The 14820-nt window shown below is 41.1% G+C and overlaps 1 protein-coding gene across 6 annotated transcripts in view; it reads right to left on the bottom strand.

Annotated features, from left to right (window-relative positions):
* Positions 1–14384, bottom strand: part of RBM33 (RNA binding motif protein 33) — a 100089-nt gene extending 85705 nt beyond the window's left edge. For all 6 annotated transcript variants that reach the window (XM_065628251.1, XM_065628252.1, XM_065628254.1 and 3 more), the window contains exons 1-2: positions 14274–14384; positions 3411–3489 (exon numbers count right to left, since the gene is read on the bottom strand). In XM_065628251.1, the coding sequence (XP_065484323.1) occupies positions 3411–3489; positions 14274–14301 (107 nt within the window). In that variant the 5' untranslated portion in view covers positions 14302–14384. The remainder of the gene's footprint in view (positions 1–3410; positions 3490–14273) is intronic.
* Between the last annotated feature and the right edge of the window lie 436 nt (positions 14385–14820).

The following is a 14820-nucleotide window of genomic DNA, read 5'->3' as shown; positions in this document are numbered from 1 at the left end:
CAGAAAACAGAAACGAACACCATACAGGGTATGCGCCTTAAAAAACTAACTTAAGAAGAATTGTTGCTGAGTGTCCACAAAGCTTTCCTTCTAGCAAAGCACTTGGGAAGCTGAAAAAGGAGATGTTTCCAGTGAAACGATAGTCACTTCATTCACATGCTTTCCTTTCCACATCCCTCCAACTATAACAAAGCACACAGACCTAGGCAAAGCGCAGGCATTTAAACCACGGTTAGCTGGGTCCTCGCTCTAGATCCTTCAAGGCCCTTTGGGCATATTGTCAAAACTGCTGTTTCTCAGCTCACCAGGGAAGAAGCACACAAGACAGTAATGTCCTGTGGGCAAGATTCGGTCTACAGATCACCACATGGCCTCAGCTGCACTTCAGCAAGGAGGCACTGAGAGGCCAGTCGGCATGGGAGCCACTTAGACCTAGATCTTTTGTAAATATTTTATTCTCTCCTCCTCCTCAAGTTGAGGCTAAGGTCAAGCAGGCATTTGTAGGATGACAAAACCAAATGCGTGTTTTACCATCTTTGTAAGTGTGGCTAAGAATTCAGGAAGCATAGAAATACCTGGCTTACAAAACTTCTGCTGTCACATAGCATCTGTCCCATAAACAGGATGCAACACAGTCCAGATTAGTTAAAATGTAGGACAACTGCTTAATCTCATTCTTCCTTCAGTGAAAGAATTATCTAGTGACAGGAATAAATAGCTTCCCTCTTCTATAATAAACACTTATTACTAACAAATGCCTGTATTAGAACATGCACGTCCTAATACTGAGATGCCAGCGATTTGAAATATGAGCTGTAATCCAGGAATGTGAACCTATTTCTACCTGTATACCCTAATTAAAAAACAACCACCAAACATGCCTTAGATAGCACATAAAAATTAAATACCCCAAAGTGAGAATGGGCTATATGAACAGAATGAGAATATGTATAAAAATTCCTTAGGACTACATAAGAAATACTTGCAAAAGGGGAAGCCAATCTCAAGACACAAATCAGTGCTAAAAGTTGTTTTTACAGATAGATACATCTCTTTCAATGTTGGTTCCCATACAGATAATGCAGGGGGGGAATTAAAATCTTGTGGGCTAGAAAACAACAGATGATACTCCAAATCAGCACTAAATAGGACGTTATCATCAGTACACAGTATTTGTCCATAGTTACCAATCTCAAACAGTTCCAGGAATGGCTGAACATTAACAAATAGCCATTTTTTTGTGTTCACTGCAATGTTAAACAAAAATTGGGACATAAAACACATACATCTCAAAAAGCAAGCTGAAGGGAATTTAAGCCTTTTATTTCAGAAACAGAAAACTCTACGTAACAGAAATGGTTTCAGAAGAATTTAGAGCCAAAACTGAAGTAGGAAAAAGTCACTAATCTCTTCAGATGCCAGTAATCTGACAAATGCACCAAAAGGTTTGAAAATATTTCCCAGCACTATGGTCCACCACTGACAGCTTTTGATAAAACTGCACTAGAGAATTCCAAAAGACAGCAAGAGAGCGTGTTACAGCAGCATTCAAAGCTGAAGAATAAGTTCAGGTAGTAAGAAATTCAGATCAAAAATAAATAGAGAAGAAAGCAAAAGATTAAATTAATTATCTAAACATAGTCAGGGCTATTCAACATGTTACTAAAAAAGACCATTGATTTTATTTTTTAAAAGATGATTAAACATTTGGTCAATAGAAGTAATTGCATATGTACTCTAGATTTTCAAATGCTTTGGCTTATCACTTGACAGTCCAAAAAATTTGTGCTAGCACATAAATGAAGCTCCTAAAAGTACTTCACAGAATACCCCTCAAAACCTATTAAAATATTCAATGTCATTCAATATTTTCTTTGACAAATTAAAAGAAGAAAAATCACCATGGGTAATTTTTTGAATAAACAGAGTAACAGTGAAAAGCCTGCACAATAAAGCCATCCTATCTAAAGCTTCTTTTAAAATAGCCAAATCTGAAGTTATCTGTCAGAAAGAAGAGGGACCAGAATTACCAGATCTGACTATTAAAAAGAATTAAAAAAAATAAATGACCAGATACTAAGAGATCTTAGGCTACTTGAGAAACAGACAAAAACAAATGGTTGCAATCTAATACCCCATAAAGTCACACATAATAAAATGGAATAAAAGTACACAACAGCGATAGTTCCAAAGGCAACTCACTCTCACCATCATCAAGACAAAAAAGTCCTTCTAAAAGCACAATTCTAGGAAATTAGTGTTCAAGTAATCCAAGAGTTCACTGCTTTCAGAAGAAACAGACCCATTTCTTCCCCTTCCTCAACTCCCAATACTCAACGTTCCCCTCACTGAATAGATTCAGCTCACCAAATGAGAAAGAGAAAATAATAATAAAAAAGAAAGCAACAAAAAGTGGAAAGTTTTCTGCCTGTGTAGAGAAATGAATAATCTCGGAGAAGGGTCAGAGTAAGCAAATTTCAGCAAAAATCAACTACTAAATCAGCCCTGTCATCTCACAGGATAGCACAGAACTGTATTTTCCCAAACTCAAGCTTTGTGCTACTTATAAGGATAAATGTATAAATTAACAGCCTGTGATAAAGACGTCAGACTAGCCGCTTCTGGTCTCCAATTTCATGAGCATGCCTCATTAAACACAAGCAGTAGCAAGGACACAAGTGTTTTAGGAAAAGAATTCGTAAAAAAAATGTAATGGGAAAAAATTTCCAAGAACAATGTTACATTTGTACTCCCAAACAATAGGGGCCTTCCAACCCTGTTATCACGCTCTTGTGTTTGAGAAAGCAAAGAGATCTGGAAATTCAAAATTATTTAAATGACTGGGGGATGGGACTCAGTTAAGTAGCAGCACAGTAAGAGTTGATAGTTGATCAAAATGTACAACTCACAGCATAACCACTTCACCCTCCCCCACAAAAAAGTGATTTAGGTTCCAAAACAAAGCATGAAGGGTTAAAAACCCCAACTATGTCTGCTGTGTTAATTCAGCTTTTTTTTTTTTTTTCAATTTTCAAGAAATTGTGTCCTAAACTGAATTAGGCCAATAGTTAAAAAAATTCAAGCAATTACATTAGGCAACATATCCATGTACAGCATTTGAAATCATCCAGACAACCACAGAACTTAACACTTATAAAGACAGCTTGGCAATCTAAGAAGAAACCACTTCCCTTAGAATTTCACTAAATAAACAATATGATTTTTTATCATCTGTCATAAATTATATGCAGCTAACAATAAACACAAACACATGACATGCATAACAAGCAACATCTTCATTAGTAGCTAAATGTAAGCAGCTCTAAAAGTTAGAATACAAAATGCTACAATAGGAAAACAGAGCAATGTAATTCAGCATACAGAAACTGAACATGAAATATTCTACCTACCTGTCCCAGTCATCATCTCCAGCTCTTCTTCTCCAAGATCTTTCTGCACCAGGCTTATCAAACTGATCAAAGTCATCATCTGTAAAGAAGGTGACTACAATAAATAATTCTCACCAAAATGAACGGTTTCTGAAGCAATCACTTGGGTGATTTTTTTTGGGGGGGGCGTTCTTTTTTAGAAGATTTTAACATAAGGAAAACAGTTAATACCAATATGCTTCAATAATAATAATAATAATAATAATAATAATAATAATAATAATAATAATAATAATAATAATAATAATAATATGTACTATATAGCTTTCCCTCTTCTCACTGTTGAAGTAAGGATGACCCAAGGAAAACAGAGCATGAGATATATCACTAGAAAATGTTGCCAACAAAGATCATCCCAGAGACAGAAGCTCCCCAGAAATGTATGAAACCGAGGTGGAATGGAGGTGAAGGGAACAACACCTGCCAGATTTCTGTTTGCCTTGGGGGCCACAAGCTCATCTACCCACACTGAGCCTGCAAAGGCACTTTGAAAACAGGAGAAAACCTCAAGTCAGCACAAGAAAGGATGGTACCAGCAATCCAAAACTGAAGAGGGAAGTCAGGTGTGATATACCATCAATTACCTCAACTGGGGCATTAAAAATAATAGAAGTCACTGAAGCAGGTTACACTGTGTACACAAGCATGCACATGCCTTCCAAGATAAAACCAGTGCTCCATATATTTCAACAAGTACCCTTGCTCTAGCCAATCAAAGCACAAATTACTCTTGCATAGCTTGGTTTGCAAATGACAGTTTTGCTACTTAAAAAAGCTTCCATTTATCTACAAAAGAAATGCAAAGCTCATCCGCTCTGTTCAGACATCCAGATGTCATCTGTAAACCAGAAGCACATACCTTCAGAAACACTCAACCCTCACTCTCCCATCCTGTGGCTACAGCCCAATAGAAAATGCGCACCTGGAATTAGCATCTTTGCACACATTTTAATAACTTTTATAAGAATCAAACAAGTGCACAAATAGAAGTTATGGTCAACACATAGGGCAACTGGCTGCAGTTTAATGGTCTGCAAAATACAATCCTGTCCTTCCATTACAATCTGAATTGGTGAATGCTAAACTGCCACATATCCAGTCATTCTCCTGACTCTACTTGGACCGAACTCTTTGACCAAGTACAACACCAAGGATCAACTGGTAGTGGTTTTTTAGGGTTGGTTTTTGTTTGTTGGTTTGGTTGTTTGGGTTTGTTTGGTGTTTTTTTCTTGGGGGGGTGGGAAATGGTGTTAGTTTTTGTTGTTGTGGTGGTGGTGGTTTTGATTGGTTTGTTTGGTTTTTAATCAATGATTTTAATCAAATCTATCTGCAGCTTTTTAAACTCCACCCAGATTCCTTCAGTGAATATTCCACACATGCAATGATAAACCTATTCACTTGTTACTTCATATAATCAAAATACAGGTGTGTTAGTGACCAGAGGTAAAAGAAGGCAAAAACAATAAAAACAGAAAAATTCAGTTCTTGCAATGTCACTAAATTAAGAGCTTTCAAATCAGAAATTTCAATTATAAATAGCTACGAAAATAAGACTGCTCAATATGAATTACAATGCAACACAATTCAAGTGTGGCAACTTTTGTTTTGAAACAGTAGGTAAAAACAATTCCCCTTGATCAGGTTCCCCTGTTTATTGCCTACAGATACTTTTCTTTTTTAACTAATCTTCTATATTTAAAGTAATTTAGATGGGCTAACACCATTGAAACAAACAGTTGTTTTACATTTCTCTGCTCAAACATCTACATGTTGCAACCTCTTTCAATTCCAATTTCTATTCCACCCACAGGGGAAAGCCAGACAGATAAACAAGCGTTTCCTATCTTTTTCTTGAACACTAAATTATCCAATTTTGTGGTTGCTGAAAAAAATGTCACCTTGCTCTTCTTACCATCATTCAAAACCATGCTGCAGTGATTATCTTAGTGCACTGCCATTTGAAGGGCACAAATATCCTGCACTGTCATTGTTCCTACAGCTGGATCGCAGTAATCCACTGACTTGATGCGACCACCTCCAAAGATTATTTTTTTTAATGTAACATGACTGGTTTTGCAGCAACGCAAATTACGAGTGTCCACATCCTGACTAACACAGCTCAAGACAACGACCACCACCAGGAAGACAGTAACTTCTTTTTAAGCTATGCCTGCTTGCTTGAAAGGTATCATACTTTTTCATGCCAGGCACCGCTTTCAGAACTACAGAGAGCTGTATTATATACCAACACCACTTGAAGACAAGCTCTTAGATCTTCAGCACACAATTCTTACACAGATGGACTTTCACATCAGCCAGGTTTAAATCTAGACAACATAAAGTTACGTGCCAAATCCTTTTTCTCTGTTGAGATCTCTCTACAACAAAAAAAGCAACATGCTTCAGTATAATTCATAATACTTTTCCAGGCCAGATAGCTAAGTTTCATGGCTATAAAAGTGCTCCGACTTAGTAGTACTGCTACTGAAGAAACACCACCAAGAGGGTTCAATTTCCTGCCAAGTTTATAGTGTCGAACAGGACCTCCACCTAGCCGACATCACAAATATCCACCCCTCCAGCTCTTCCAACCCTCCAAATTTCTCACATCCTATTTCTTATTTATGAGCAACTCCTACCAAAATCCAAAGCTGAATTACATCCATGCAAAGCCCTTTTCACAAGTCCCCTCTAGCAGGACGCATACGAAAGCCTCAAAAATGACTCAGACTGTGTGTGGTGACTGCAACTTATAAGAATTGGACCACAAATGCCCCCACCACCACCCTGTTCTCATCTCTTCTCTCCCCATCTCATACACTTATGACATAAAGATGTCTGGGACAGAGGGAGCCAGTTATTCCTTTTTATGCTCATATGTTCTGTGACAGCTGATGCTGACAATGAGCACAACAATTTTGACGTTGTGTTGTCAGAGCCCTGAACAGGTTGCAGCTTTCCTTTAGAAAAGGGGGTCACAACAGTCACACATCTACAAATAGCGTTTATTGCCAGGTTCACTGTGAGATAGCAAGCACTGAACTGGACACCTGCAGCGCAATGGGATAACTAGCAAACCTCACTGAGGCACCATTTTTTTTCCATTTCTGAAACTACACATATTTTCATTTTTCTTCTACCTGTCTAGGCCTTTACATTTGGAAAAAAAAAACAGTAAACAACAAGCAGCATAACATCTGCGGATGTTTCTCCTTGAGAAACTCTTACAAGTCAATGTTTGCGTCAAGTGTGGTTAAGTGTCTGTAAAACATTAACTTGCACAAAAAGAGGAACACTCAGCATCAGCAGAGCGCAAAACCACTGAGAGCAACAGCCAAACCTTTTTTTCTTTTTTAATATAATTCTCAGTACCACTGTGCGGGAGGTGAGAAGAAAAAAAATGAGAGGGGCGGGAGATCCATGATGCTAAGCTTTTTAAGCAGGAAAATGTCTGTCGTAGGAGTTGGAAGAGGTTTTGTATTTCTTCCAGCAGTGTCAGTGCAGTAGTACACAGTAACTGTTGCCAAGACATGCAACACAATAGCTGCGGCTCCTCATTTCTACCCAAGGCTCCCACGGCAAAGCTCACTGAGATGTGTGTGCATTAGCTGGGTATCATCTGGAAGATTCTGACAGGTGATCACTAAATGCACTAAGCCTCCTCTCTAACTTCCAGGCAGCACTAGAAGGAAAATAAAACTAAGACCTATCAAATACCAAAAAAGCACTAACTGGATAAGGAAGCAGGACAGAACAGTTATACAGGAAAACTAAAGAAATAATCCACCACTTGGCTCTTCCTACTGCAGCTCTCAGAAATAGCCATTATCAAAGCGACAGAGAAGTTGCAGGTTGCTGCAGAGACTAACGCTGGCTGTTTTGTTAGACCAGCCAACCTCGCAAGGCTCTGAACCAGAATAAGCACAAAGACAGCCAAACACACTCAGTTCCCCACACTAAAAGGTTCTTATTTGTTTTATACTTACCCTGGTGTAGCACCAGCAGTGCTAGAGGCTGTTCTGTACAGCTTATTTTGGGGTTTTATGATATATGCCCAGAACCGTTATCTTTTTTCTGATTAATAAAAACATGTCAGCCACACTACAAATCAACAAAAAACAAGCCCCATTTCCTCTTTGGCTATGCTAGCGGTAGCTTCTAACTCTGTGGACAACCTTTCAACAAAACCTTCATTCATCATTTTTCTATGTAAAATGGGACTCCTAAGCTACAGAGTCAAGTCTCACACGCGTAGGATGTGAATCAGCAGGAACACTGCAGAGCTCACAACGTCTTAAAATGGTACCAACATAGCCAAAAAAGGTAATCCTACATAGCAACTGTTGCTAAGATGGAGTGTATTACTGCAACAAGATGGCCAAGACTTCTTGACAAGGAAAAACATTTGATGATGGCATCGTTCATCTTCCCAGAAATACACCTGCACACTGCCTTGAACACTAACCACATGTTGTCTCATAAAGCTTAATAGTTCCAAATTTTGTATTTCAGTTTGCTTCAATGTAACACTATTGTGAATACCAAACATACTATTAGTTTTAGGCATGGAAAAAACATGAAAGATCTCTCCTTATCCAAAACAAGATGGAGGTGCCACACTGATCCAATAGTTCAAGAAATAAAAAAGTATTATGCACTGTTTACCCAACACATCTTTTAATAAAGTAACTAAGATGCACTGCTTTTGGGCAGAACAAGTAAGGAAGCTATTAAAAAAACAAACAAACAAAGAAAGAAAAAAACCAAACAAAAAACCCTAGAGAATAAAAGTAATTCACCACATGAAAAAATGCAACTTCTCCACGCTTACATTTAATGCTGAACAAATCCATCTTCATCTGTCCCATTCCCTGGTACCCTATTTAAAACACTCAACATGATAACTTGACAGAATTTGAAGCACAAGCCTCCAGATCAAAAACAGCTTACCAGGTTATCTTTATGTAATAGTTTATTTCTACAGAATATTTTTCTTCATATTTCATTGCAAAAGTTTACACAAGACATAGGTATTGTAAAGCCTTGATTTTCAGGAATTGAGTATACCATTTAAAAACAGACTTATGTTTCTGCCCAACAGTGAAGTGAATTTTAGTATGTCTTTCTATGCGATACAGAAAAATAATAGGTTTCACGAGGAACAGCCATGTCTAAAACACAGGCTGGCAATGTAACTGTGCTATTAACCAGTCGAATGAAAACTGATAAACTGCAGTAGCATCTACCAGTAAAAGCACAAGGTGAAGAGAACTCATGAACCGGAGCCTGTGATGCAAACCTAACACATTACAAAGCACGCTACAGTCTGGTCCCATTTATTACAGATATTCAAGCTCTCTACCCCACCATAAAAATCACATCCACTCCTAGTACCACATTATGCACAAGAACACATGTACACAAATACACCACACACAAACACAGTTTATTTTTTCAGGGACAGACATCATGGGAATGTTATATTGGTAAACAATTACTCATAGAAGCCTTAAGTATTCAGTGACTAAGTATTTATAACAATGTAACAATTGCACAATATGTCCCTCTACTAGTGTATGTCATGTTTTCTTTCCAAATTACTCGTATAGGATGTTTAGCTTCCCCAAAGAAATAAAGCAGAAAACATTAATTTCTACAGGAAAGGAGTACTTTTAACCTTCTCAAAAATAACTTTTTTTAGAGAGTTTTTCAGGATGCAAAGCAAGCCACTAGCAATAAGCAAGAAAGGAATTATGATATGCTGCCAGGAACTAAAGTTCTCTTTCTAATCACTGCTTGAAAGAAATAATACCTTTATTTATTGATGTCTTTTGTATTAAAAAAAAATCCAAAGTCTGCTTGGATTTGAAAACATATTTGCTTTGGAAAAACATCTTAAAAGTGTCATAGTCCTTGCCTCACAAACATGCTGAACAGTGAATGAAGGCCAAGAGTTTAAATGAAATCCACATTAACTCAGTTCTCAAATGGCTTTGGACACTGCTGAGAAACTGTAATTCTCACAGAACTCTCCCGCACCTTTTACAGCCACCAGGAGCTACAGTTAAAACTGAGGCTGCATTACAGCAGAATTTACATGACCAATCACATTACTTACTTGGAGGTATTTCTGGTCAAGTCAGTGACAACCATCACCTTAAATTATTCTGGAAAACAAGTTCTGTATGAGCTAAAATCTGAGGTTTCATGTTTGATGCAATAAAGCATGGCTTGGCTTTTGCATTAAAAAAGTTATACTATGGCTATGTTTAATTTAGATGACCTGAAATGAGAGAACATTCAGAAAAACATGACTTTTAGTGAATGCTTGTCAAAGAAGCACAGAGACTAAAAACTGCCATGCTTTAAAGCAAAACTGCCTGCCCCAAGCTCACTCAAGTAGCAATGTTTTCTGGCACTAGTCCTTAGCTGGTACAACAGCCCATGATCATATATATGTATTTCATGGACTGTAAACCCTATAGGCCTTTGACACTTAGAGAAGTTTTAGTGTGTGCACATTCCAATAAAACTTTTAAGTTATAGTGACCATTTGCATCAGTCCACATAACAAAGTAGGATGCAGTACCCAGAGACCAAAACACAGCCAGCACTCCAGCCACTTTCATCTAGACAGAAATGCAGAAATCTATTTCCAGTCCCTGTATACTACTGTTGAATAGTGTGAAGCACAATAAATTCAAATTAATTTGTCAGACTGGAGAATTTTTACTACATCCTTGAATGGGAGAGTGACCCACAACACAGAGGAAGGCTTGCTGTGCTAGCAATGTAAGCTTTTTTCCAATCTTTACCAACAGCTTCACAAGAGGTTTTTAAAGCCACTACACTGCTGAGAGTGTAACAGCAGCCCTCAGATTAAAATGAAATTAAATTGATAACAGCTTAACTTCAAGCTGGAGGAATAACGTAACAGTCTCCAAGGTAAAGAAATATCCATTCAGTTACTCTTGATATGGGACTTCCAGCAAGAATATGAGGTAGACGTACATTCAGCTCCTCCTCCATCCCATTCACTGTCATGATTTGCACCCCAATGATGACTATACTGAAGTTCATCAGAAGTTAATTAATCTGACAGAGGAAAACCTACAATAATTTCCCCTTGCTTCAGTATGGCAGACAACTGAGATAAGAAGTGTTCCTTGCTTTGTTTTAGTGATGGTTTCTTGTTTACCCTGCAACCATCTCTCCCTAAATAACTTTAAAATCTAGCTGTAAATTGATTGCAGTACACATCAAGATTTCCGCATCTATACAACACAGTTGTTATGTTACACTATAAGCAGATGATCACTAAATTCTAGAACAGCTCAGGTAGAAGGGACCTCGAAAGACTGTCTGGTCCAACCTTTCATGGGAAGGGGAGCCTAGATGAGATAAATTATCTAGCACCATGTCCAACCGGATCTTGAAAACCTCAAATGATGGAGCAAGTGATAGGACAAGAGGAAATGGCCTCAAGTTGCACCAGGGGAGGTTTACATTGGATATCAGGAAAAAATTCTTCACAGAAAGGGTTGTCAGGCATTGGAACAGGCTGCCCAGGGCAGTGGTGGAGTCACCATCCCTGGAGGAGTTTAAAAGGCATTTAGATGAGGTTCTTAGGGACATGGTTTAGTGCTAGAGTTAGGTTATGGTTGGACTCGATGATCCTAAGGGTCTCTTCCAACCAAAATGATTCTATGATTCTATGTCCCTGGGAAGGTTGTTCCAGTGACTGACTGTTCTCACTGTAAAAAAAGTCTTTCTTGTATGAGCGAAGCCTTTCCTGGTACAACTTGTAGCCGTTTCCCCTTGTCTTCTCCACATAGCTCCTTGTGAAGAGAGCGCCTCTGTCCTCTTGGTAGCCACCCTTTAAGTAAGACCATGTTACTCAACATTTAACGTGTTTCCTCTTGTTCTGTTTTCATATGAAAGCTAGAATCAAAAGTTTGGTAACCATTGTCTTAACCATATCAACAGACTAATGAGCAACTACAAGCCCTCAAAGTCCCTCATCACCACTAGCACACCCACCCTGAACTTCCATGTTTCAATAAAGCCATTCTAAAATTTGAAGCAAGTTGAATCAGGTTGCATAGCAGAAAAACTTGTGAAACACTATGAAGCTGTGAATCACTCCGAGACCTCACAGATCACCACTTGAAAACTTGGGAGCTTATGTTTGTGAGACCTGTCACCAGAAAAGCCTTTCGCTTCATCCTTAGAAAGCTCAGCTGCACCAATGCAAGTGTCTGGTCACCAAAGGGCATATGAATACTTTATTCTTATTAATCAAGCGAATATTTCCCAAGAGCTTAAAAAATTGTAAGTGACCAGAGTCTACATGTGCTGTCGAACAGAAAAATCACCTTCCATCCCATCAAATATACTTAAATGTTCAGCAAACACAGCCATTTCACATGTCCGGCATCATGTCCTTACAGAAGATTTTAACTTTAATCTGCATCTTCAAGCCACAACTATCTTATTTTGTCAGCTGTTATCCTGAAATGTCAAATTAACCCATTTTGTACTACTTTACCAATCACTAGACAGTATTTTTTTTCTTTAAGAAAACACGGAGGTGCTGTTATCTCTCCCTCAAAATTCACAAAACTAAATCCAAAGCGTTAGTTCCTACAGTTAAAACTTTAAGAGACCAAAAACATTTAAGCCAAATAACCACTTAGAACTGGGCTTTTCATCCTCTACACCTTTCCCATTTGTTACCACTACTGACTTTAGATAACAGCTCCTTTCCAAAGAGAGTTGCATATACCCCTGCTGGAAGTGGGTTTTAGGAGTGTATTTAACACTTGAAAAGCGTATTTAAGCAAGAATTTTCCTTGACTGGTCACACAGACATACAGAAACCTCTGGGTTTCTTCATTCAGGCAAATGCTGCACAGTGATCATCTAGACTAAACTCTGCTTATATGGGGCAAGGATCATATTTAATTGGCCACCATTTATTGATGAGCACAGCGTTAACGCTGAACAAACAACTGCTTGTGCCGACTTAGTACAAAGCGATCCTAATTCACAGTTATATGCAAACAGTACTCCAAAACAAAAAAGACGAGTCTTCAAACTTCAATTTCACCACTTAGTTGAAGGTTGTCTGTTGCATACAACTTTGTATGCGAAAACATGCTCATTCAATTTGCAGCAGTTTTAGACACAAAAACTAAACTGCTTCAAAACTGACACTTTTTTTCCTCTGTCCTCATAATACTAGGAAAAAACTTCCAGAGACAGAACATGCAGGCAAAGTGCACTTCCACATCACAAATAACTAATCCGAACCACAGAAACTGGCACAAAGTTTTCTGCAAAATAACTTAAACATTGCAATACATTTTGCGCCATTAAAACAATGATTAAAAATTTGCTGTTTTACCAATCAGTGCTGCCCTTCCTAGCCCTCTTCCCAAACTCCTCAACTCCTCTAATTTGTGAATTTATTTGTAACTTTTACCTTTAGTAAGACACTTAATTGTGTTCATGTACTTCGGTACTAATTAAGCTAACAATGGTGAACAGTCTGACCACTTAAGTGAATGATCACAAGGACAAGCCAAACTATACTCCCCGACATCTACTCACAGGAAAAAGAGTGACTAAAACCACTACAAACCTTTGTACAGATGACGACACGTGCATCAACTGACAACTCTGACCAGTCTTTATCAAAACTCTTACTCCTAGTGAAAGCAAGGCCTATAGCACCAAACCCAGACATTTCCTTCAACTATTTGAAGACCCCAGCATGTCCCCTGCAAGTCTCTCTTTTAATCATTCATGCATTCCCATTTTAAAAGTTGCTTAATAATCAGAACCATAGAAGGTTTTGAATTGTCATTTAAAACGCTGCGAGAAGTGTCCTTAGCCACGAAGAGCAGATGCCCGACTGAGAGGCCTGAGGTCAAGCACTGGCTTCATTTTACACTTCCCAAGTGATACTTTCTGCTTCTGGGCAGTCTGTAAAATAAATTATAGCTGTTCCCCAGATGTGAGGTAAACTGTTCAAACACATCACATACTGTAGCTGTAAAAACTATGGGAATGAAATATGTAAAGGGTGAGTGTCACGAGGATGGAACCAGGCTCTTCTCGGTGACAACCAATGGTAAGACAAGGGGCAATGGGTATAAACTGGAACACAGGAGGTTCCATTTCAATTTGAGAAGAAACTTCTTCACAGTGAGGGTGGCAGAGCCTGGAACAGGCTGCCCAGGGAGGTTGTGGAGTGTCCTTCTCTGCAGACATTCAAACCCGCCTGGACACCTTCCTGTGTAACCTCATCTGGGTGTTCCTGCTCCGGCGGGGGACTGGACTGGATGATCTTTTGAGGTCCCTTCCAATTCCTAACATTCCGTGATTCTGTGAATGTCTCTAAATAAACACATCCATGCCACCAGAAGCCCCGCACCAGCGGAAAGTGACGAAGCTGCTGCCCCTTCCCGGCCCTGCCCCGGCCATGGAGAGCCAACAGTTCCCATCGCCGCACGACGCCGACTCCCACTAACAAGAGAGGAGCCCCTGAGGCCTAGCGGTGCCCGCGGGGCTCCTACTGCCCGCCGGGAGCGCGGGGCCCACCCGCTCCGCACCCCCGAGAACGCCAAACTCGCCGCCCCCGCCCAGGCGGGACTCAGAGGGAGCGGCGCCACCGCCCCGGGAAGGCCCCGCAGCCCCCGGCTCCCCTCAGCCCCGCCGGCCGCTCCGCCCCGGACAGGCCCCGCTTCCCCAGGCGAGGCCCTGGGGCCCAGAGCCCCCCGCGCGTCCCCAGGCGAAGCCCTTTGGGGCCGCGACACCCACCTGCGCCTCCTCCCAGGGCGGCAGCCATGGCTCTTCGCCTTGCCCAGGCGGCGGCGGCGGCTCCCGGCAGCGACCCCGTGCCGCCCCCAGGAGCGACGGGGTGCGGGGGGACGGGGAAGGGCTCGGATTCAGCGCCCGGCGGCTCCCCCTCCCGCCGGCCCTCCGCACGCACTCACCGCAGGAGAACAACAAACTACCACAACATGGCGGCCGCCGCCACCGTCACTGTCGCCACCGCCCCCGCGCTGCATCATGGGACGGCGGCGGACCGATCCCTCCCTCGCGGGGAGGGCGAGCAGCGGCCGCCGCTGGTTGGTTGGCCGGAGCCCGGGCGCCCCGCACGCCGGCGCGCGTCATCGCTCTTTGCGCATGCGCCCAGAGGGCTCCTCCCGGCGGCGCCGGCCGGGCGGGCTGCGCGGGAGTGCGCGTGCGCCGCGGCGGGGCACGTGCCACCGCGCGGCGTCGGGAGCGCGCAGGCGCGCGGGGGCGGCCGGTACCGCCGGTACCGTGAGGGCGGGGTGGCGGCCGGGCCGGGCAGTGCCGGGGC

This window comes from Caloenas nicobarica, chromosome 2 (genome assembly GCF_036013445.1).
Source record: "Caloenas nicobarica isolate bCalNic1 chromosome 2, bCalNic1.hap1, whole genome shotgun sequence".
NCBI lineage: Eukaryota > Metazoa > Chordata > Aves > Columbiformes > Columbidae > Caloenas > Caloenas nicobarica.
Note: the sequence above shows the minus strand (reverse complement) of the source record. Positions and strands in the feature narration are given on the sequence as shown.